The 26075-nt window shown below is 36.6% G+C and overlaps 1 protein-coding gene and 1 pseudogene across 1 annotated transcript; one reads left to right on the forward strand and one right to left on the reverse strand.

Annotated features, from left to right (window-relative positions):
• Positions 1–745: 745 nt before the first annotated feature.
• LOC140617279 (dol-P-Glc:Glc(2)Man(9)GlcNAc(2)-PP-Dol alpha-1,2-glucosyltransferase) lies at positions 746–12796 on the reverse strand. The gene is made up of 3 exons (XM_072798392.1): positions 12468–12796; positions 10822–11019; positions 746–8609 (listed from the first exon to the last, which is right to left on the reverse strand). Exons 1-3 carry the CDS (start codon positions 12648–12650, stop codon positions 7554–7556), a joined length of 1437 nt encoding a protein of 478 aa, XP_072654493.1. The 5' UTR covers positions 12651–12796; the 3' UTR covers positions 746–7553.
• Positions 12797–24284: 11488 nt separating this feature from the next.
• LOC140617059 (glyceraldehyde-3-phosphate dehydrogenase-like) lies at positions 24285–25288 on the forward strand (annotated as a pseudogene).
• The last annotated feature ends 787 nt before the right edge of the window (positions 25289–26075 follow it).

Consider the following 26075-nt stretch of genomic DNA (forward strand, 5'->3'; position numbering starts at 1 on the left):
TTTATGATTTAGTATATTATTATATATATATATATTTTATATATATATATATATATATATATATATATTTAAAAGCACTGAGGAGCAAACAAAAGCAGGCAGGAATTGGATTGGATAGGATTTGACAATTGGAAGAGTCCACTGGGTGAGAACCATGTTTATATGACTTTTTTCCGAGCCCAGAAAGCTGCAACATCACTGGCTTGAGGTGTGAGAGCACGGTGTTTAAGGTGGCTAAAAATGAAGAGAAATCCTGGAAAGGAAGGACATAAAAGAGGAACCACCAAACCCATGTATAAGTTGCTGGCTGACATATAAGCGGGGGAAACTCCAAGAAGCCCAGTGAAAGTCAGAACTGGACATCTAACAGAGCAGGGATCTCTTCTCCTCACCAAAATGTGGTATTTGAGTCCTGCCAAGGTAAAGGTTTTGGAAAAGCATTCCGGGCTTTCTAAAGACCTACACTAACAATGAAAACCAAACCTCTACAAGTTCAAGGTGATCATCCAGTAGTTTCACTGTCTTCCATTACTATGAGAATAAAAGGAAGATTATATACTTATCCGCAATAGTGATGGGCATTCATTCAGATGCTTACAAATTCTGTTCAGTTCCATTATTTCAAGACTAATAAAATTGTAAGATTTGGTGGGTGGTAAACAAAGAAAAATGGCTAGTAGCATAGAATGAATGAGCCACTGGTATCCAGTTTAGATTAGAAAATATGTTAAATAGACACAGTAAATTATTACAAAACATGAATTTATTTACAAGCAAAATGAAACTATGATATCTGAACAAACTTCTTAAAAAGGAAAACAAGTCTTTTATTCTTATAAATAGATGTACTTTAAAATCAGTGACATAAACCCACAATTTTAGAAGTAAAATAAGCTTCTCCATTTTACAGAACAGTTATCTAATAAAATATAAAACTTAAAAGCATCTACAACATTTGTAGGTTTTTTTCAAAAAAGGATTAAGCTTTTCCAGTCAAAATTTTAAAAAAATTCCAAAGTATATCATGTTTGACAATTTGCTTCCAAATGGGAGTCTCTTTAGAGAAACTAAGTAACAATTTTCAAACAACTATGCCCCTCCATTTGGTAGCTGGAATCATCTAATTAAAACAAAGGTCTTTACTTCAATGTAAATATGGCTAACACTCCAATCCTGATGGGTATTTTTTCCCCTCCCTTAAATTCATAAGTACGTACATATTTCACTCCGAGACACCATCACCAAAACAGAAATGGAGGATAACGTGGCAGATGGAAGATTATCTGGCTCTGGAATAGCCGAAACTGGTGTGGGCCTCATATTCCTGACTTATAAAAACAGAGAGTATAATCATTCCTCATGCTTACTTCAAATTTTAAACTTTGCTATGAATTTGAAGATAGACTTGAATTTGAAGGTAGACTTCATGCTCTTCTCCCTCCCCCCCATCAATTGACAGCAGTTAACCTGGATTCTGGAGTCAGCCTGCCTACATATGAATCCCAGCTCAGCCAGTTATTTCGCAATCTTGGGAAAAATATTTAATCTCCCTTTACTCAGTTTCTTCATGTGTAGAGCAGATATATTAAAAACAGTACTGATCCCACAATGTTGTTATGATCCATAAAAAACGTGGGTAAAGCACTTACATCTGTGGCTAATACAACAATATAGGAGGTTTCAAATTTGTCACCATCATCATTCACTGAGTGTGGGAAAAGATCTTGTCTATGTCCTATGAAGTAAAGAATGCCATATGGGAAGATATATTAGGTTAAATCACCTAAGACATTATAAAACACAAAATTATAAAACACAAAAATGATTGCTTTTTATATTTACCTTAGCTTCATATAATTTAGAAAATATTGTGAATAACATTATAATAAATAGACATGGATGACTATAAATTACTTTGTAGTTCAAAACTTAAAACTATAAAAAAAGGTTTTAACTCAGATTAAGAAAGTTTAATTACCAGAACACTCAGAAATGTAGTACAATATCACCACCTAGTGGATACTGTATTTAAAAACATTTTATAGATCGTGCTTGCCCTATTTATCTTTAGGAGGAAAATCCTTTTCAAATAGAAGCACATTCTCTTCACTAATGTAAAGGGGATTTAAAAAAATAGAAAACAAATTTAAACTATATTAGCAGTAATCTTAAACACTATAGCTAAAAATACCTCCTACTAAGTTGTGTATCTCAAATTTACTTCTAAACAAGGTAGCAGAGTTAAAAGTACAATTTTTGTTCGGAAATTTAAAATATATTGAGGACAGCATGCAATTCACCAGAAATACTTCACCATGACTTCTCAATTAATGCAAAAAATATTAGTTGTAACAAACAATGAATTTCACATCACTGGGTTGTGAAGCATCTTAAAAAAAAACATTTTACACTACCTACTAATCTGAATCTCTTCTGAAGCATTCCTGATAAACAGAAATCTTGCCAATGAGTGGGGAAACTTGTTCTTTTCTGGATCCATTCCCAGCCAGAGACTAAGTAAGTAAAGAATGTATGTTTTGAATCAGTTGAAATCTGTTGGCCTTTGATATAAACTTTAGGGAATAAACAATAGTCCACTCCTTTTTCCAAATAATTACTCTTCAATTATCAGAGCTTATCAAGTTGTAGGATCTCTACTTCTCCAAGTTAAGCGTCCTGTATATTCGTTTAAAAGCCATTTATCTTACAACTGTTTGTGCACCTTTAAATAGCTGCTAGCATTTTAAAAAATGACTTCATTCAATACAAAAAAATAGTATGTCATGAATGTTCCGGCTAATGCAAAGTAAAGACAGAATACAAATTCTCTCTCCACATTTTACTTCTCTTAATGAAAAACTTTCTCAGTGAGGCAGAGTATCAGTTAAAAACTCACAGGCTTGGGAGTCAGGCCAATCTATGTTCTTAAGTGACAGTGCAGACTTTGGGCAACTTGCCTGATCTGCCTTAACTTTATTTTCTCCAGCAGTCATATAAAAATATGAGTAGGATCAAATGAGATAATGTTTATAAATCAGCCAGTATAATGCCTAAACATTGTAGGTGCTCAAAAAAAGATAGCAATTATTAGTTACCATTAGTTTTCTTCCCTCTCTTATTTTGTTATATGCCCCCAACCCCAGTGGTTCAACTGAACTGTATCATTGTCAAGTTTCAGTCAGTGTGAAAAAAACAAAATACTTAATATTTATCTCCTCAGAAAAATACCGTATCTCTTTTTGTCTGATGGTGATGCACTGGGCTCAAATTAAATTAACATTAAATTTATCAAATGCCCAACTTTTAATAATCAAAATACACTACTGGATTTCTTCATTTTGGCAACACTTCTTACCCTAGAAATAATTTCCAAATGTTACAGAATTCAGTGTTAGATTATGGATAATGTTAAGAATTATATCATCTATCCATTTTTACTATAATTTTCTCAGCTATACAAGTTTTAATATATTGGAATTGTCTTATTGTCGTCATTTAGATACATAAAAAAATACTCTAGTAGTTAGATGCACCCTAACTAAAGTAACACAAATTATTCATGATTTTTGAAATCTCTTCCCCCTTAAAAGTTTAATAAGCATCAGACATTTTACGGCTTATATTCTAATGGTTGAAAGTTACTTATTGTTCTTATTTAAATAAACAGCAATAATTTTGAAATCACATCCTATTATAATAACAACAAATAACATATTTACAAATAGATACATGTATAAGTTTTAAACACTATGGTAAATAAAAAAAATTAAAACTAGGTCCGAAAATTTAGGCAGAAAAAAGTTTAGAATGGCTTTCATTATGAAGCATGTGATTTATTTCCTAAAATTAGCTTATGGTTACATAGTATGTTTTTTCTAGGACTCACTTCATTCTATGCTAAAAACTTCATTCAGTATACATTTATTTGACATTTACTATATATTTACGAACTTTATGGATATATAACAGGGGCTGAATTATTTTTGAAATAAGGCTAGACACATGTCAGGCTAAAATAACTACAGTCAAGACAAATACTGTTCTCATTTGAAGTGAGGAGAAAAGATTAAACCACCAAGTGGCTTTATTGAATCTAACACCACAAATACAGAAATCCTAACTTTCATGTTAAATGCTTTTTCTACAAGCCCATGGTTCCTAAGTCATATTCAAATTTCCATTCAAAAAAGCTTTCTCATTTTATTTGCATTATATTTCTTTCTTGTTTCACTTAAGGAAATTCTAGTTGCCTCAAAGATAATAAATGCTCTCCAGCCTAATTAACATGAATTCTTTTTTATATCACATTTCACTTAAATGTTTACCAAAAATAACTGTCTACTATTTTGGGGGCATAATAAAAATGAGGATGGATCCCTTTTCCTCTCCTCTCCTATCTTCAGACAATTACAAAGAAAAAGAAAATGTCAAGCAAGTGGCAGTTAAATTCAAACTAGAAATACATGACATTAAGCTATTTATCTAATATAAATAAACTGCATTAAGCTACTTATATTAATGTACCTCATGAAAGACTAAGCATGTTCCAGAAATAGCTTTAAGAGGAGGAAGAGGCCAGACAGCTAACATAATTTCTCTTACCAAAATGACATTCTATGTTTAAGCTCAGGAACATTGTATTCCCAAATAATTTAAAAACACAGTCAGATACATAAAAAGATTTCTGGTATCCACTAAAAGAAAACATAAATAATACATGAGGAAACGCATAGCACACTGCAAGCTTACAAATGCCATATAAAGGAAATACTCTTTATCAATGGAATTTCATATAAGGTAGAAAAAGTTCAAAAAGTTTATTACAAGGCTTAAAAATTTATGGACTAAATCTTTTTATGATATTTTTAAAAATTATTCTACTTAAAAGACTTTAACAATAATTACTAGGCTCCACAGCTCTCCAACTTATCAATACTTTTTAATAATCATCTTTTAATCAAGAGATTCAATTACATTTAATTTTTTAAAGACTCATGTCAAAAGTATGTACTTAATTCTTGAAAAATATTCAAACCACAAATGCAACTTAGGATATTTCTAAAAGCTATGCTCCACAGCACCATTTAATTCACAGTATTCTTTTCTAAAATGTTGTGTTGTATTTTATATACTTTATAGAAAACATGGAAGATTAACCTGTTTCCCTCTGAGTGTGGATTTCCTCCAAACACTCTTAAAATAGCAAGAATTCAACACTTACAAATGAACTGGAACAATGATTCCCCCGTGGAGTGGAATGGTTTCCTCATGTTTGCCAGAATGGATTAGAGAGGAAGTTTTTGCTTCTCAGAAATATTCCTAACCACAAACGCCTTGTATTAATAATATCAGATCAAGAAGTTATGTATTTTGACTTCCTGAAACTCAGAGCTCCATTACAAAATAATAATTTCTTTGTTTCTTATCTAATTACCAAAGAAAAAAAAAGTAAAAATATCTGTCAACGATCAGTTACAACTTGAGAGTCAACCTACTTTTCTAACTACTGAACAGAGTACAAGACTGTCCTGTACTTATTACTCAAGACTATACCTATAATTTTCACCTGCACAATTTTATATTTGCAAATGCAGGATATTTTCCAAATCTATCCACTATTTAAAACCCAGAGAAAGCACAATCCAACACTGAAGACAAAGTAATTTTTTCACAGTTATTTTTAAGTTTACAAATGTAAAGTGAGATTAAAAGATAAATTTATTCACAGTTCTAAGTTTTTGCATGTCAAAGTTAAAACATGTCCAAATAATACTTTTCTGCAATGGAATGACACAAAATGAATACACGAAACAGTAGACACAGAATCCAAAGACACATAAAAAAACCCTATCTGAGCAGTTGCTTCCTAATCTACAAAAGAAAACTAGATCAAATGATTTCTAAACTTCCTTTCAATTCTAACTATTTTGGATAATGGAATCCAATACCAATTGCCTTTTCTTCTGTAATTATGTAGTATTATGTAAATTTACCTTTCAGTAAAGATATATTTTTATTTAAAATATCTCAGCAAAAAAATTATTTCCTACAAAATTTAAGAGGTTTATCCTAAAATATCCTTTGGTAACTTCAGTGGGTGAAAGGTATCCCACAAAAAAGATGTCTACCCAGAACCTGTAAATGTGCCCTCATTTGGTAAAAGGGTCTTTGTAGATTTAATTAAAGATCTCCATGTGAGACCCTCCTGGATTAGTCTAAACCCTAACCCAATGACATTGTCCTTATAAGAGAAAGAAGACCATGTGAAGACAGAGGCAGAGATTGGAGTGCTGCACTGTAAACCAAGGAACAGCAAGGACTGCACACAGCCACCAGCAGTTAAGATTCTCCCTCAGAGCCTCCATAAGTAACCAGCCTAGCCAACACTTTTAGACTTCTAGCCTCAAGGGCTATGAGAGACATTCTTTTAAGCTACCAAGTGTGTGGTTATCTGTTACGGCAGCCATAAAAAAACTAAAACAGTAATGTATTTCTGACAGAAAATCTCTTTTAAAAGGTACTATGATTGACACAATTTATCTTTGGCCATCATACATTTCATACCAAGAATTAATCAAAAGGGGGCACCTGGCTGGCACAGTCAGTACAGTGTGCCACTTTTTGATGTTGGGGTCATGAGTTCGAGCCCTACTTTAGGTATACAGATTACTTAAATAATATTAAAAAAAAATTAGTAGGACCTCTGGGTGGCTCGGTCAGTTAAGCACCCAATTCTTGATTTCAGTTCAGATCATCATCTCAGGGTTGTGAGACTAAGCCCCATGTTGAGCTCTGCGCTAGGGGTGGAGTCTGCTTAAAATTCTCTTTTCCTTTCCCCTGCCTTCCCCCCTCCTCCCCCTCCACTCACATGCTCTCTCTAAAAAAAAAAAAAAAAAAAAAAAAAAAAAAAAAATTAAAATTAAAATTAAATAAATAAAATAAAAATAAAGAATTAGTGAACGGGCTTGATCATTTCTAGACTTTTAACAAAAATCAACAACTTAATTACAAGATAAATCTAGATGAGCCTCTAATTTTTAACATTTACTATCAGTGAGCCTATTTTGTCTTATGATTAAAATTATATTTACTGAAATGTTAAGTAACTTTTCAATCAAGAATATTACCTGATGATTTGCAAATTTTTTCAAATACTTTGCCTGCTACTGCTTTCTAAAGACAATTAATAAATAAGTTTCAGTACCAAAAAGCTCAGTTTTCTTAAACTTGTACCTGTAAAATGTTTCCCAGCTTTCTGTATGGCCAGCAGTATCAAAGGGCTATCATGAAATAACTGTAAACAATTTCATCTTCCATTATTCAGGCTTATGGAGCAAGTTTTAAACTCTTCTCAGTTCTTAAACACTTCCTTGGATTTATTATATATGTTTATAACACATATATGTGATGCTTAAAACACAAAAAAATCTGATGTGACCTGTGGATCACCACCGTGCCTAAAAGAAAGTCCATAATTTTTACCTGTTCAGTTGTTCATTGTGGAGATAGTCTAAATAAGAAGTCTATTTTTAGGATTCAAGGTATCTCTGATGTTACCACATAAACCTCTGGATGTCCTGACTATTTGGCCACTGAAAAGTCTTGTTCAAGAAGATATAAAAAGTTAGGAAATTGACAACTGCATAGCAACCCAGTTCACAAACAAGTCTAGATATAGGGGGCAGAGGTATGTTAAGCCTATAAATAACATAAGGTAAAATGAAGTAACGAAATTCTAGCAGTTTCTGAGGTACTGTAACAGTAAACAAGCAAATAAAAAACATTAAATTCCAGAAAATCGACTTTGATTTCAGCGAGTCAGCTATACTCCAGCCAGCAAATATATATACTGGAACTAACAAGTATTTCACAATTTCGTACCTCTGAAAAACTCTTTTCCATACATAGAATGTATAATGTCTATTATCTGCAAGCAAGTATTTATGAGCATAAGTAAATTTCCAAACTAAAAAAAGAGAGACCAAGGTAATCACAAAAAACTGAATTCTACGTTTCCAAACTAAGGAAAGAAAAGCCCGAATTTTGCTAGGAGACAGTAGGTGAGGAAAGGAAAAAAAGAGAGTAAAAGAGAAAAAGTAGAAGAGTTGAGGAAAATGTAGACAGGCTTCATGACTACTTCGATCGCCAATAACAATCCCACCATTAACAACTACAAAAACACAAAATAGAAACACTAGAAGGATGTAGGGCCAAGTCAAAAGGAAAAGCATACTCAAGTTCTTAAAGGACATGGAATAAACCAAAAGAAACTGAAGAATTTTCCTGAACTCTGAAAATGGTCCTTTAATAGGGGGAAGCCTCTCTTCCTTTTTCTTTTGTAGCTCAGTTTTCCAGGCTTCAGTTAGTTTTTGTGCAATGACGTTTCCTGCGCAGAAGACAGCCCAGATGATATTAGTTTGACGAAACATGAAGCCACAAAATCCAAGCAAAGCTGAAGTTTTATGATTTCCATAAAGACACATCAAATAGGCAAAAAGAGTAAAAAACATGGATCCTGCTTCTGTATAATAAAGGAAGTTAAAAAAATAGAGTGTGGGAAATACTGCTAATGTTAATGTTGATAAGATTCTCTGGACACTTGAGGCAGCCTAAGGGGAAGAGAAAACACATGTAAAATTATTTTCATGATAAAATAAATATGCCATTTCTGCTAAGAGAGATTTATTAAAAAAACAAAAACTGTCTGAATCTTAAGTAAAATTATCCAATATTAATCTTATTTCTAGCTTTGCAAAAATACAATATACATTTTAAGGACACTTTCTGGTCCCTTTTAGTTGTATCTATCAGTTTGGAAGCCATGAAGACAATACATGTTTACGTCAAAGCCTCTATGTCCTGAAATACTTTGAGTTATTCAGCAAATAGAGTTAAGGGAGTTATCGTGTGAAAGACACTGAACTCAATTCTGTAAGGAACATGTTGATGAATGGCACATAGGGCACATGGTTTCACTTCCTTGAACTTAAGTCTTAGGGCCTCCAATCAGCATTTATTTAACCATCATCAATTCCTTTTAAAGACAACCCCTTGAAAACTCTACTTTAGAGAAAATATAACTATGTATATAGCATTTACACTACCCATATATACTATACCCAATGATCTTACTGTTTCATGATGAACTTACTGGGTTCTTCCTGAAAACAGTGGGCCCAGTCTAAAGCTAAATATCTTATTTTGGCGTTTCTCACTATTTCAGATTTTGAAAGCATTCTTACCTTCCGAAATTTTATCCTTCATTTAATCTAAATCACCAAATCAAACCATGCCACTCTCTTGGTTAAAACTATAAGGCTGGGCAGGCCGGGTGGCTCAACGTTTTAGCGCCGCCTTCAGTCAGGGCCTGATCCTGGGGACCCAGGATCAAGTCCCATGTCGAGCTCCCTGCGTGGTGCCTGCTTCTCCCTCTGCCTGTGTCTCTGCCTCTCTCTCTCTCTGTGTCTCTCATGAATAAATAAATAATCTTAAAAAATAAAAATAAAATAAAAATAATTTAAAAAAACTATAAGGCTGTCCATCACTGACTAGATAAAGTCCAAAATCCTTTCCATGACACATAAGGACATTCATGACTTCACCTCTATCTACTTGTCCAGCCTCACATCTTATACTTTATAATCCTGTGATCCCAAATAGAAATTCCCTCTGCATCTTGTTGCTCAACTCTTTTCTACCTTTGTTTATGATTTTTCTCCTATCAGGATTCATTTCCCACCCTATAGACCTGTCTGTTCATCAAGATTCAAGTCAGGGACCATCTTTTCTGCGAAGTCTTACCCAATGACACCTATACATCTTCCTGTCAGGCTGCAAAATAAGTGCTCCTCTACTCCTTCTCTGTCCTCGTAACATCTTACGTCTATCTCCCTCTCATGATTACACTATTGAAATCATTTGAGTTAAAAATAATTATTGTAATTACTATTTATTGAGTCCTTACTGTTCTAGTGGGCATTGTTCTAAGCACCTTCCATTTATTAAGCTCCTGTACAGTCCTATGATACAGATCTGTATTATTTCCATTTAACAGATGAAGATATGGGGCAGCCCGGGTGGCTCAGTGGTTTAGCACCGCCTTTAGCCCAGGGTGTGATCCTGGAGACCTGGGATCGAGTCCCATGTCGGGCTCCCTGCATGGAGCCTGCTTCTCTCTCTGCCTGTCTCTCTCTCTCTCTCTGTGTGTGTATATCATGAATAAATAAATAAAATCTTAAAAAAAAAAAAACAAAAAAAACAGATGAAGATATGGAGTCACTAAGAGTAACCTGCTGAAAGTAACACAACTTGTAAATGGACAGAATTCATAGCTGGGCAAGCCACCTCAAAATTCCTGGGTTAAATATAGGTATTTCTGTCTTCCCTAATGAAAATAAAAGTTTGGTTAAAAAAAAAAAAGGCCTTATTTATTTCTGTAGTCTCAGTACTTGGCACATGTAATAAGCACAATAAACATTTACTGAACTCGTCTGATTTTCAAATATTTCTTTTAGGTTTTTACAAATAAATAAGTCATTCAAGTATTTAAATACAAATTCCTCCTAAAATGGGGGGTGGTGAGGGGTTTGCTTTTTTTCTTTTTTTTATATAAATTCATTTTTCATTGATGTTCAATTTGCCAACATATAGAATGACACCCAGTGCTCATCCCGTCAAGTGGGGCTTGCTTTTTTATCTTAAAAAAATATATACACACACTAAGTGTTGAAGAAACTTTTCACCAGATCTCATAAAACCAAACTGTCAAAATTGTGGACCTGACTATGCATAAACTTGCAATAAATTATTTTGGAAACATACCTTGTGCCTGGGTTGTACCTTGCGGAAAAGCAAATACAGTAAATAGAAGTTGCCTACACTGAAGAGAAGATTGACAAATCTGAGCATTCCGATGGAGCAGACCACGTGTTCAGACCATCCAAAGATCCAGCTGGCGGGTTTGACCACTCCAACTGACAGCAGATATAGGCCAGGTAGCGTCGTAATCATGGGATCCCACTTAAAAAAAAGGAAAGGCCAACAATGAAGCAAGAGCAAGATGAAATACAGACAGGCCCCACAAGGGGGTCAAGTTCGAAAACACCTCGACCAACAACCAGACATTTTGGGGGCGTTATTCTGCTACACGGTGGTTGGAGAAGTACTCAGCACATCAAAAGTCTCCTCTAAAGAAAAGTTCTGCGTCCATTTCGCCTCTGTACCTGTTTTGTTGCAGAGGCAGCTGGAGCCAGTAGACAACAATCCTCCGTCTTCGGTTCCAACACCTGCCCTTCCAAGACCCTGTATTTTGGAGATTAAACTCCCCCAAACGTCCCAGTTTTAGACTGTTGGGAAATATTGGCTGGAACTCTGATGGTTTTGGAGAAAAGGAAGATTATTTTTATTTTATTTTATTTTATTTTATTTTATTTATTTATTTTATTTTATTTTATTATTTTATTTTGAGAAAGAAGCAGTCAGAGAGATCAAATCACAGGTTCTATGATGATAGGTAACCTCTACTGAGCCAAGAATCACGCCGAATCCTCTGTACTTAACCCCGCAAAACGTCCTACGGGACATCCCGTTAGAACAGTCGTTCGCAAATGAGTAACCAGAAATTAATCAAAATTAATTCCCTGGGTCGCAGGTCCTCGTAAACACGCAAAGGTCTAATAAAATCAGGCCTTCAACTACAGACTTTATACTTCCCACCACGATTCGACATCGCCTTCCCGGAAGAGTACAGGTGATACTAGTACCTCTGCTTTATTTTTTGATCTCTTACATTTACGTAGCCAGTGATATATTCAAACGTGATGCCGTTTCCCCGGGCCCCAGTCCATCCAATTAAGAGAAAAAGTCCCTGTAAACGCCCAGGACGGAGTTAATGTCACTTGCCACTCCTTGATGGCTGAATGTCCTCCTAACATCTTACATCTATCTCCCTCTCACAATTTACACCACTTAAACCATTTGAGTTAAAAACAATTATTATAATTACTATTGAGTCCGTACGGCTCTAGTGGGCATTGTTCTAAGCACCTCCCATTTATTAAGCGCCCCCCCCCCCGCTCCCCCGAAATAGACCCTGAGGCCCTTGACCAGGGCACTCCAGCGATGCTTTCGGACATTTCCAAGCGGTGGCCCGATGCCTCTCGTCTGGGGACCGGGCACGAAAGCCTGGGAGAGGTCACTCTCCCATCGCCTGCCGAGGACAGGGACACCGACTGGGTACCTGGGTTGTACCCTGCGGTAAAGCAGATCGTTTCCCAGGAGTCCATCTCCCGGAGCAGGACCTCCTGGGGCACAGGTGCGCTCCTGTTCGCTCCCTAGGTGGGCAGGCACGGGAACGAACGGATTGCCCACTTCCCTTCGTCTTTCCGAGCTGAAAGGCTAGAGCGGAGGGACCAAAGGACAAGGGTGGAAGGAAGAAGTGCTGGGTGGGGACAGGTCGCGCGCCCCACCTGCGAGAGGGAGAAGTGGCCCTCACAGTAGCGCTGCGCCTGCGGCAGGTGGAAGATCTCGTCCATGTAGGGCTCTCGCAGCGCCCGGCTGAAGGCGGAGAAGAGGAGACAGGACACCAGAAAGGTGCAGCTCAGGGCAGCCGAAAAGTAGTAGCCCTCGAGCTGCGCCATGCCCGTCCCCATAGCCACCGCGCCGGAACCGCGCCCCGGAAAACCTGCTCGGGGCTCCCCGAGCCCGCAGAGCCGAGCTGGAAACTCGGGCTCGAAATGGGCGCGCAAGGCGGGACTGGCCGGACGGGACTGAGCATAGCCGGAAAGCAAAGGATGCTGGGAGAGCGCGGACCTTCCCCCTCCCCGCCCCCCCAGCGAACTTCCGGAGGAATCCGGTCACTGTTTCCGGAGTGACGAGTTTAGGTAACGGACCGGGCTGCTGGCCTGTCAATCACGTTGCGCGGAGGCCGCGGAGTGGACAGAGCCACCAGGAGGGGCGGGCCTCGGGGTCCACGCGCGCCGCACATTCGCGGCTAGTGCTTCCAGCCCGCAGCTTCCCGGTGGGTTTTTTTTTTTTTTTTTTTTCCAGCTCGTTTCCACTTCCTGACCAGGAGGTGGCGGCCCTCCCCCGCGTTTGCAATCACGAAGCTTTTCAGAATTTGCCCGTTTCCTCCCCATTTTTTTTTTTTTTTTTTGGTCCTGTGATCTGAATTGCAATCTGCGATGGCAGAGTATTTGATATCCGCAACTTTGGCGGGTGGGAGGGGAACGTTGGTTATGGAAGCTAAGATTAATACTTTCCGGTTAAAACGTGATGATCCTGCTGGGTGAACCTCACGAATTACAAGTGTTTTTTTGTTTTGTTTTGTTTTGTTTTGTTTTAAGGTTAAAAAGGAACTCTTTCAGGGCAGCCCGGGTGGCTCAGTGGTTGAGCATCTGCCTTGGGCCCAGGGCGTGACCCTGGAGACCCAGGATCGAGTCCCACGTCCGGCTCCTTGCATGGGGCCTGCTTCTCCCTCTGCCTCTCTCTCTCTGTCTCTGATGAATAAATAAATGAAATCTTAAAAAAAAAAAAAAAAAAAAAAAAAAGACTTGCAGAATGTGGGTACTCTCAAAGGGGATTTAGTGACATCGGCATTCATAGTGCACTCTGATAACCGGATTGAAGTACTCTACAGGGGTTGGGGAAAGCAATCATCTCAGGATTTGGGTCGTTTTAGATAAGAGGAAGGCGGGCTCTATGCCTTCAAGTTTGATTGTGCTTGTTAACATCTCTATCGCAGTATTTTATCTTCATTTTTAGATAATAAGCACTAGCATTATGCAGCACTTGTATTGGTAGCCCCGCCGCTTAGGAATTAGTTGGACAGTTAGGAAATCGGGGCCAAGAAAATACGGAGTCAGGACAGCTTTAAAAAAACAAAAACAAAAACAAAAACCAAAAAACAAAACGGCACCAACATCCTGTTTTGCAGCTTGGAGAGGACCGCGCTAACATTTTGGTTTGCAGCCTTGGCAGAAATGACTTCTGCAAAACATCCTAGCATAAGACAGTTAACCACAAAGCATTTGTTAATATCACGGGCAAGGGACCTTGAAGGTATAAGACCCCAAATGTCAGCAAAAGAAAAGAAGAAGAAAAAAAAAAAAAAAAGGCCTTCAACACGAAGACATTAACCTACTAACCTAATGGGTAGACAGATCCTGACCAAACCCCCTGATGGGCACAACTTAGCACACCCTGATGGCTTAAGAAAGTTCTGTAAAAGAGCTCCTAAAAACCCCTAAACTTAGAAACTTGGAAGATGACCCTGGGGAGGTGGTCCCTCTTGGGGAGCTTTATACTATTGCTCAATGAACTTTGCTTTACTGCCCACCACTCTTTATCTGGTCTACCTCTTCATTCTTCCAAGAGGGGTGATCAAGAACCCTGGGGCACTGAGGGGACACATCCTGTAATACTGCAAATGGCTTTCACATACTAAGCACTTACACTGGTGGACTGTTACAGGTTGTGTAGATGTCACACATTTCTTGTATTAGGAGTTAGGGGCAGGAGGTGAGAGAGTATTTGAAGAATGCTCAAGTAAATTACATCTTGTAATTTTGCTTTGAGCATAGTTGGCAGTGTTTTGCAGAAAAATAACCTCTTGAATTAATCTCAGGTTATCTTCGGTAGAAATGCATCAGGAAAGAGTCAGGATTTGTTTAGTGTTACAAACCTCAGGGTTCTCAGTTCAGCTCTTTCTCTGGGTCAAAGCTAATTCACACAATTTAAACAAATTAAACTGCATGCCTATTCAGTTTCTGCCATTTCCTCATTAATAAGAGGAGCACAAGGTGATTAAGGGGTAAGATGGGAACATATTTAAACCACTGGAATAAAATCAAGTCAGGATCCTGCTTTGATGTGATGCTTAGGTTTATTTTCCCTACTACCTCCCATTTTAGTATTGAGTACATGGTGTACTTACCTATTTGAGATCATGTCCAGATGATCCAGTCTTCAAAAAGTTGATATGGTCTATGAGTAATAGCCCCAGATCCCATGACTAACTGTGACGTATACAGTATAGGGGTGGAAGAAGATCTTTTCCCTCTACCCTTCTAAGTATATGTGCTGCCGAAGCGAGCACACTACCCTTCTAAGTTCTCAACTCAGAGCTCAATAACAGAAGACAGATTGGAGAGAAAAAGCATACAAATTTATTTAATATTAATTTTACATGACATAGGAGCCTTCATATGGAAGCAAAAACCTGAAGAGATAGTTCAGCTAGAGTATTTTTTTGTGCTAAGTTTGAGGAGTGGAAAGTAGTCAAAGAATATGGTAAGACAAAAGGTATGAGGTAAGTGTAGTAAACTGGAGGAAACTTAGCAAGCCCTGTTCATTCAAATTTCTCTGTGTTCCTTCAACTTCAAAAATAAGGATACTTTCTTGTGGGTATCAGAAGGGCATCTCTCATGTGAAGCTTTTATGACCTGCTTCAGGTCAGAAAGTCCTCCCTAGATTTTATGATCTACTTCATTGGAAGATCAGAAAACACTTCCCGCACATGCCATTTCTCAAATCCCTTAGGCTTGAAATATTCAATATGCCAAGTTATCATATTTTGAGCTAGCATGTCTTAAACCTCACTTCCCAATAATACTCTGCAGTCCATTGATCTCATCCAGAAATAGTGGGCAATTTTTGAAGGTAGTAGAATAAGGCCAAAGATTTATGCTGCACATTTTTTTCCATAATAATTCTCAGCAACAGCTTATACTATACATCTGACTCATATATACATCTGACTATATATATGTAACTATATATACACACACACATATATATAGTTAAACATGAGCCTGCTCTATTATGTACATACATGACTAAGTTGTACAAAACTGGATTATTCCTTAAAGTTTTTTGGCTGGCCTGAAAAGAACTTGATTTTAATCATCTGTTCTAGAAATCGGATGAAATTGATTCTGTTTCATTTAAGAAACACACTCACGACATAGCAAACAAATACCTATTTTCATGCTGTATTACAGTGAAGCGATTCTTCATTTTCTTTCCTTTCTAAAGGTTAGAAAACTGATTTTAATTTTTCACAATTGAGAAAAATTTTTGTAACAATAAAAATCCCCGATAGATTTCTACAGCATCTAGAAATACCTGAGGAAAACAATGTTTGTAGCTATTAACTGGCACTGTAGAGTATCCCAGATATATCAAGTATTTAGAGATCTATATTTTTAAAAACACATGCACTGGCAGTGGGGGTATATATTATATATATATATATATATATATATATATATATATATATATATATCACACATCCTTTTAAGGTATTTGGAAGGTTTCAAGGAAATATGGGGTTTTAGAAATACTAGGCATCTTCCTTAATAATCTACTTGATTTCATTTCTCAAAAGAATCTGAGGTTAAAATAAATGATTTACTTGAAATCACATAGGAAATTAGTGGCAGAGGCATGAGTAGAAATTAGAATATCAGCTCAAGAGTAATAAAATAACCCCATAGCCTTATGGTTTTTGTTTTTTTTTTTTTAAGATTTTATTTATTTATTCATGAGACACAGAGAGAGAGACAGAGAGAGAGAGAGAGGCAGACTCCATGAAGGGAGCCTGACATGGGACTCTATCCCGGGGTCTCCAGGATCAGGCCCTGGGCCGAAGGCGTCGCTAAACCACTGAGCCACCCGGGCTGCCCCTTATGGTTTAAAACAATATTCAGCTTACACTGAAATGAATGTTTTGTTAGTCCCAGTAACCTTATATTTATATTCTACCCCTTTATGTTTCTATCAAATTGCAAAAAACAGGTATCATTTTTTTAGATGTCCACATTGCAGAGTAATTGTATTAAAATCTGCTGGAGAGCTTTGTAAAACAAATTAGATTCCGAGGTACCATCTCAAACCACTGAATAATAATTTTCAGATTTGGAAACCATCAGTGCAAAACATGAATGCTAAGAAATCCTATTCATCCAATAGTGACAAAATGCTCCACTAGTTTGTTGGTGAATTATTTTTACTGTCTGCAAATTGATGAAGTTTTGTCACTTATCACTTTGGAATTACCACATCTCCAGTAAACTATAAATGCTTTTCCAAGGTCTGCCACTAAATCAAGACCTAATAAAATAGCTATCTCTGGGGATTTTGATGAAGTAAGTTATATTTTATTAGGCTTATCTTTAAAAACTGGATCACCATTCATAATCACCTTATATTCTCTGTTCAGGATTTCACCCCAATTTCCCAAAGAGATTTATTTTGTGGAAAAGAGTTATCCCTAGAATGAGTAAATTCCATCAACATTGCACATCAATCAAATTCTCTATTTTGTGCTGTTTACTTGAATTATGATATAAAAAGGAAAAAAGAGCAATTTCTGTTGGAGTTCTAAGGATAAGTAATGTGCACAAGAAATAAACATTTTTTTTGTTTAAGCCATTTGGATTTTGCATTTATTACTGCCATAAAACTTAGCCCATCCTGATCAATTCTGATATTCCTGATTTGATGAACTCATATGGTATTTTATGTATGAACTTTGTGTGGAACACTTATTCCCAAGCACTGAATTTCCCTAAGATTGTAATTCTAAAAATTGAGAAATTTGTCTAAGTACCTTCTTACTTTGAAGTGATAGTCCAAGTATGATTCTTTCTCTAATTGAATGCTTTTCACTTGCTGCTGAACCAAAACACTGACCACTTGATAGTCATAGTTAGTCATGAGATGGCTTACTCAGTTCTAGGTGACAGTTCTAGCCATAGCAGGATACTGCACCTTAGATCAGGATTATAGATGATGACATTCAAAAAGCAGCTCGAGCTTTTTTTATTATCATATTTTATTTAAATTCAATTAATTAACATATAGTGCATAGTTAGTTTCAAATGTAGAGTTCAGTTATTCATCATTTGCATATAACACTCAGTGCTCATTAAATCAAGTGTTTTCCTTAATGCCTATAACCCAGTTACCCCATCCTCCCACCCCACACCCCTCCAGCAACCCTCAGTTTGTTTCCTATAGTTAATAGTCTCTTAAGGCTTGCCTCCCTCTCTGATTTCATCTTAATTTATTTTTCCCATCATTCCCCTATGATCCTTTGTTTCATTTCTTAAATTGCACATATGAGTGAAACCATATGAATTCTTTCCCTAATTGACTTATTTCACTTAGCATAATACCCCACCCTCATCCCATCCACATCATTTCAAATGGTAAGATTTAATCATTTTTGATAACTGACTAGTATGCGTGTGTGTGTGTGTGTGTGTGTGTGTGTGACATCTACTTTAACCATTCATCTGTCAGTGGACATCTGGGCTCTTCCCATAGTTTAGCTATTGTGGACATTGCTGCTATAAGCATTGGGGTGCAAGTGCCCCTTCCGATCACAATATTTGTATCCTCTGAGTAAATACCTAGTAGTGCAATTGCTGGGTCTATTTTTAGCTTTTTGAGGAACTTCCATACTGTTTTCCAGAGTAGCTGTACTAGCTTGCATTCCCACCAACAGTGTAAGGAGGTTCCCCTTTCTCTATGTCCTTGCCAATATTTGTTGTTTCCTGACTTGCTAATTTTAGCCATTCTGACTGGTGTGAGATGGTATCTCATTGTGGTTTTGGTTTGTCTTTCCTTGATGATGAGTGATATTCCGTATCTTTTCATGTGCCTGTTAGCCATCTATGTGTCTTCTTTGGAGACATGTCTGTTCATATCTTGTGCCCATTTCTTAACTGGATTATTTGTTTTGGGGGTGTTGAGTTTGATAAGTTTTTTGTAGATCTTGGATACTAGCCCTTTAACTACTAGACATTTGCAAATATCTTCTCCCACTCTGTAAGTTGTCTTTTGGTTTTATCGACTGTTTCCTTTGTTGTGCAAAAGCTTTTTATTTTGATGAAGTCTCAGCAGTTAATTTTTGAGTTAATTTTTGCCTTTCTTTCCCTTGCTTTTGGAGGTATGCATAGCAAGAAGTTGCTGTGGACAACTCCAGCACTGAAGTCAATTTCAACATATTAATGAAAAAAATAATTGTATTATTTTTTGAAAGAGAGAATGCACAAGTAGGAGGGAGGGGCAGAGAAGAGAGAGAGAGAGAGAGAGAGAGAGAGAGAGAATCTTAAGCAGACTTCACACCCAGCATGGAGCTCCATGTGGGGCTTGATCTCACTACCCTGAGATCACGACCTGAGCCAAAATCAAGAGTCTGATGCTTAATCAGCTGAGTCCCCCATGACCCCTCCCAAATAATTTTTATAATTAACCAATGAATGAATTATTTTTTTAAAAGAACCCGACATTTTCTTATACAGATGGATTAGCCAGTATTTTAACTCTTTACTGAAATATCTTGAAGGTAGAATGTAGGGTGACCAATCTTCTTGGTGTTGGAAGAGTTTCCATTTGTGGCCTTGCAAGTTCCAGGAAATCCTCCAATTCCAGACAAACAAGATGGCTGGTCAGTTGGAAAGCTGTACCATACAAACCAAAGCAACACTTCCTACATATCCTTTATAATAGTGCTTCTTATGGTGTGGTCTCTGGACCAGCAGCATTAGCATCACCTGGATACCTGTTAGAAATGCAAGTTATTAAACAATGCTTGAGACTTACTTAAACAGGAACTCTGGGAGTAGAGCCAAGCAATCTATGTCTTATAAAACACTCATTTAAAAATCAATTATTATTTTCTTAAATTCTTAGGTGAACCTGAGTTTGAGAACACTGAATTCTCTACATTAGTTTTGTTCTTCTGGTCACTTTTGCTGTTTGGTCACCTCCCTGGGATCTTTGTATTCTTTCATCTTTTTTTTTTTTTTTCTTCTCATAAAGAGGAATTTAGCTTATCCAGTTCTTCATCTCCAAGCTTTATTCTGCTGAAAAACACAAAGCTCATCACTGAAAAACATAGATTCCTTCCTTGTCAGCAGATGGAGAAGAAAATTTAAATGCTTACAATTTAATATTTTTCTATCATATATAGCCATAATCAAACACATCGAATTTTTCTTTTTAAAAAAATCTCTATGTAAAAAGGATTTTTTTGCATTGTGATAAATGCAAAAGGAGCAGCTGAATAGTCCTACAGCTATTGCTGCCAGTTAAATGAGAAACATTCCAGGGGTAAAGAAACTTCACAAAGGCTTTTGTCCTTACACTATAAAATTTAAGGAAACCGCAAATTGATTATTAAGTGGATTGATTGAGCTATTATACTGATAAAATCACAGTACCCTTAAATCAACTAAAATGAAAAACTAAAAGAAAGACATGAAATTAATAATTTTATAGTTGTAATTTTACAGTTTTAATGAACATAGTAATATGACCTTACTATAAAAAATTTCAGAATTTGGATTGAGATTTATTGTGCAGTTGTTATTACTGAAAAGACACTTATCCAAGTCAATATGAAATATTGAAGAGGTTTTCTGGGGTGCCTGGCTGGCTCAGTTGCAAGAAAGTGTGACTCTTGATCTCAAGGTTGTGTGTTCAAGCTTGATGTTGGATGTGGAGATTGCTTCAAAATAAAATCTTAAAAAAATAATAAAAATAAAATTAAGTAGAGATCCTGGAGCATTTTTTTTAAAGAAATATTGAGGAAGGTTTCAGTTTGTTTATTTCCCTTTTGGTTTTGGAGGCAGAGCTAGAAGACATGCGAACACCCTTATGCTGATCATTTGGTGCCCTGTACCAATTTCAAGTTTGGCATACATTCAAAAGAGTATTCTTTATTTGTATGATATTAATTTAGTAGGAACAGAGATACTCTGGATTTTCATTAATGAAATTTAGATACAGAAACCCTCATTTAGACTTTATTTCCACTGCACAAAGCAGAGACATTGTAGGAATAGCTCCAGTTCTCTGGTCCCTCTTTTTTTAAGTTTCCTTTTAGTCTTGTTTTGATTTGTATTGCTTTACTCACTGAGACAGCAAATCATATTGAAGGATTTATAATAATTTAACACAATAAAATATAATAGAATGCTGTTTATTACTGTCTCAAAGCTTTAGTTTCTGTAACTGCCAGGTTTTGATGACTGATGATACATCTGTGCAAAAATGGTTGAAATACATCCCTATATTAAAGAATTGGTTTTTCAAAAACTTATTTCCACTAGAGGGTGCTGAAAACTGCAGCAGAATCAGGACCAATTTATTACCTTTCCAGACTGATTCCAATAATGTTTTAGCTGTATTTATCAATCAGCACTCAAAATCTGCTTAACAGGAATGATACCCAGATTGGCTACTTGTGGTTTATCAAGTTCATTATTTTCAGTATTAATAATTCATTACCATTTTTTTTTTGTATTGAGGTTCCTTATCATATACAGTTTGAGAAACACTCTATGGTGGTAAATGCAAATTTAAGTCAAAAAACAAAATTAAAAAGATGAGAAACCTTTGTGGTATGTCCAGAAGATACATAATGAGACTAATTTTTAACCTGGTAACCTTAGAAATGTAATGTAACGAATGTCTAAGCGTGGTGTTTCCATTTGGTCAAGATAATTTAATACAGTATTCAACACTCTAAAATTTGCCCTTCTTTTATTTTCAAGAATTCGGTGCTCTGTGAGTGAAAATTTATTTATCAATCTAGCTTAAATGAAGGCAGTTTTTGGAAATTGGCAAATTTTGTGTTTTCTCTCAGGAATATAGGTACTCCACCTTTGTAAAGAGAGGCTGGTAACAGTTCTGTTTCTCCACCTCTGCAGCCTCACTATCAGATGGTTCATTGCAGTTAAAGCAAAATTGGCCAAATTCTTTGGAAGGTGGTTGTGTGATAGCACCAATGAGGCCAAAGTAGCCATACAATCTATTTGCAGATAGAAAAAGCTCTTCTCCTCTGTTGTTTTGTAGGTCTCCTGCTAGAACCCTCATGTTTGCCTTATTCCTGAGCAGATATGGTGATACTCTTAACGACAATTGGCAAACCTTATAACCAGCTCTTCAGACAGAATTTTTTTTTTTTTAAGTGGAGAGAAACTGAATTGTTCCTTCTGAATGTGGAATGCTATGGGTCCTATAATCATTTAACTTAAATAGCAATGATACCAGCAATCAAAAAAAACTATTTTATAAAACTTACTTTAATGACTACAATTTAAAATATCTATACAGGTATAAGATCCTTTAAAAAAATAACTTTAAAAAAGAAAGAAATTAGTTTTATTGAGATAAGACTTATACACAATAAAATTCACTCTTTTTAAATGTACAGTTCTATGTTTAATCCTTCATAGGTACCAATACAAGTCTCTTCATATGCTAATTAGCCAAGCTCAAATAGTTGAATCAAAGATAATTAATATGCTAAATGGTTGGTCAAAATATTTCGATTCAGTTTAACCAATTCACAAACATATTATTTCCCAATCCGATGTAAACATAACAGCTTTCCTAAAATATCATATGCTTTCTGTAATATAGAATATTTAATTATCATAAATCTGGTTGCACTAATTTCTTGCACAAGTTCATAATCAGCTTACATTCATTCAATGCCACTGACCTAGGCAAGAAGGCCTGGAAATATAGTTTCTGTGGGAAGATATTCTTTTTCCAAACTATTTCTTCATGATTCCACTACTAATGTCTTTTTTTTTTCTTTTTGACACATCTACCATAAGTATAAGGCCAAGGTTGACAGACATTTTCTGTAAAGATCTAGATAGTAACTATTTTCAGTGTTATGGCCATATGGTCTCTGCTGCAACTACTTTACTCTGCTTCTGTAGTGTGAAAACACCCATAGACCGTACATAAAAGTATGGCTGTATTCCAATAAAAATTTATTTACATAAACAAGTAACAGGCAGGATTTGACTCACTGATTATAGTTTGCCAAAGCCCCCAGTAAACCTAATAGTTTCCAACTTACTTATTAAGATTAAGATGTCAAAACAGTTTTGTAATGGTGATATTAGCAATAAATAATCAGGGCAGTATTCAAAAGCCTATCTATCCTGTGAATACCAACAGTATTATTTCAACTTAGAATAGCTATTATTTACAAACTAGGTTAACATAAACACACATTCTTTCCTCCATCCCAGCTGGAGCTCTATAAATGTGCTACCATAGGACAGTGGATCTATTGGGAAATAATTTAAGACCACCAATAATTCACCGATTCCTTAAATCTTCAACTACACTTCTGCATTAGAGAAGAAGCTTAACTAAGTCATGGAATCTCCGGGTATTCCTCATTGAGAAAGGGAGGGCTGTTGCTTCTAAGAAATGGAGATTTGAGGACCTTCTCCAGGCTTGTTGATCTGTAGGAATACTTTCTCTTACTGAGGGTTCCATGTTGAAAGGTGCATTAACTAGGGTCAGGAAAATATTAGACCCCTATCAGCTGCTATCTGAATCATGTGTTTCAAAAGGTGAAACAGCATGAAAAATGAACTTGCAAGTGAGGCAGGTTCTGCAGAGCAGGAAAATGTGCATGAAGTTTTTAAAAATATCTGCTAAGTGTCATACAGGAGACGGTTATATGGAAGAGCAGGTTTTCAATGATGATGACATTGGCTTCTTTTACAAGGATTTTAACAGACACATTTATATAACTCAAATAGGATGGATTTTGACTGACAAAAATGCTACGACCAGACACTCACAGGTCCCCTTAGAACAATAGTTCAGTATTTGCTAATTCAGTGTTTATGATGACTTAGTGGAACGTAATTACCAAGAATAAAGAGAATCAACCATATATCACATCAAGCAGAAGAATTTGAAGCCACTGCCCAATTAGCTTCTTGTTTTATTCTCTCTGTCATAAGAATGTCAGGTCCTAAACAGGGACTGTTTCTTAAGCCTGAGTTCGGAAATGGGAATGAACAAAGAGTTGAGTAACAGTAGCCAACTCACAGATCTTTACATGTACTATGAATGAGAAATAAATAAATGTTGCTTGAGGTTGTTACTGCTGTGAAGCTACTTAATATAGTGCACTTATCATCTTGCCAAAATTACTTATCAGTGAAAAATTATTTATGTAAACACTTGATAACAAATAACATGTTAGTATGCATAGTATCAAACACACAGTAGCCCTCCATAATTATTGAGTGAATGAATAAATAAATGGATGAAATAAATAAAAGAGAACTAAGAGATATCATAGGATATAATATCACCCACATTTGTTTGGGAAGGATAAAAGTAGTTAACATGATTGGGGTTCTTTGTTCCTCTGCATTATGCAGGCATCCACACCTTTTTGTGCAATGCCCACCACGTTCCTAAGACGTGATGGGGAAAATTCAACAAACTGATTTGACTACATTGGGTTTCTGGTCATTAGGGATGTTTTTGACTCTGGCAGAGTGGATATTGTCTCTATCTGTGACCCCTGACTGCAGCTTCACAGTCTACATGTTCCAGTATGATTCTAACCAGCGGCTCAGTCAAGACTGAAACATGGAAGCTTGTCATTAGTAGAAATCTCATCTCCATCTCCCAGGAGCAAGAGCCCACCTACACCAAATGGGGTAATCCTGGTAGTGAATATACTGTTGAGTCCACTGCTGTCTTCACCAACATGAAGAAGCTAGTGATCACTTGATAAGGAAGAAAAGAGTCATCATCTCCACCCCTTCCACTAATACCCCCATGTTTGGAATGGGCATGAACCTGAGATGTATGACAGCTTCCTCAAGATTCTCAGAAATTCCTTCTGCCTTACGAAGTGCTTGGGTTTTTTGGCCAAGGTCAACCATGGCAAATTTGGCGTGGTGGAGGGACACATGACCACAGTACATGCCATCACTAAATGATCCCTGATGGTCCCCTCTGGGAAGCTGTGGCATTATGGCCATAAGACTGCTCAAAATTTCATCCCTGCTTCTACTGGCACTGCCAAGATTATGAGCAAGGTCAGCCCTAAGCTAAACGGGGCCTCACTGGCATTGTTTTCTGTGTCCTTATCCCCAAAATGTCAGTTGTAGATTTTCTCTGCACTCTGGAGAGAGCTGCCAAATATGATGACATCAAGAAGGTGGCAAAGGAAACATTGGATTATCTGAAGGGCATCCTGGGCTATGATGAGAACCAGATTATCTCCTACAACTTTAACAGTGACATCCACTCTTCTACATTTGATGTTGGGGCTGGCATTGCTGTCAATGACCACTTTGGCAAGCTTATTTCCTGGTATGACAATAAAGTTGGCTACAGCAATGGAGTGGAAGACCTTATGATCCACATGGCCTCCAAAAGTTCCTGGACCACCTGCTCCAGTAAGAACAAGGGAGAAAGAGACAACCCCCCCAGCTGCTGAGGAATCCTTGCTCCAACTCATCCCCCAACATACTGAGAATCTCCTGACCCCTGCACAGTTTCTATCCCAGACTTTCTGGAGAAAGTGGGGGGAGGGGGGGCTAGGGAGCCCTACCTTGTAATGTAACATCAATAAAGTACACTGTACCCAGTCATAAACAAATAAAGAAACAGGATTACTTGGGGTTACTTGAGGAGACGTGAATAGATTGGATCCTAGAATCACCATGAAGCCATTTGCCCTACTCTATGCAATACCATTTGTCCAAGACTTTGGTACTAATTTGGTCTAGAAAGTGAAATGGTAGAGCTTGAGTGAGTAATGTGTCTTGTGCTTGACGTGCTTCCAGTAAATATTGAATAAATGTCTGTTGATCATAATGCCATTTTAAGTAACATTTCATGAAAAATGTATCCTGCCTTATTAAAATAAGGAAGTAAACTAGAACCCAAGGATAGTACATCAAGATTATAATATTTCTTTGATGAGCAAATGAGTGATTAAAAAATTCCTTGTTACTAAATCAAGGCCACAGCAACACAAATTTACTCAGTTTGTTTATTTTGAAGAATATATTTTAGCTTTAATTATTTATGACAGTTTGAATGTACAGTATGAATGTATTGCCTTGTTTGGAAAGTATAATTAAATCTCTACTTAGGGAGATATTGATATTATTAATGTGTCAGTATAAGTCTGAAAGCACGGTGTGAAAATGGGAGCACTAATAGCTTAGTCCAAATCACCACCTTTCTCTTTGAGCAACTTTAAAGTTTTTTTTTTCTTT

This window comes from Canis lupus, chromosome 25 (genome assembly GCF_048164855.1).
Source record: "Canis lupus baileyi chromosome 25, mCanLup2.hap1, whole genome shotgun sequence".
NCBI lineage: Eukaryota > Metazoa > Chordata > Mammalia > Carnivora > Canidae > Canis > Canis lupus.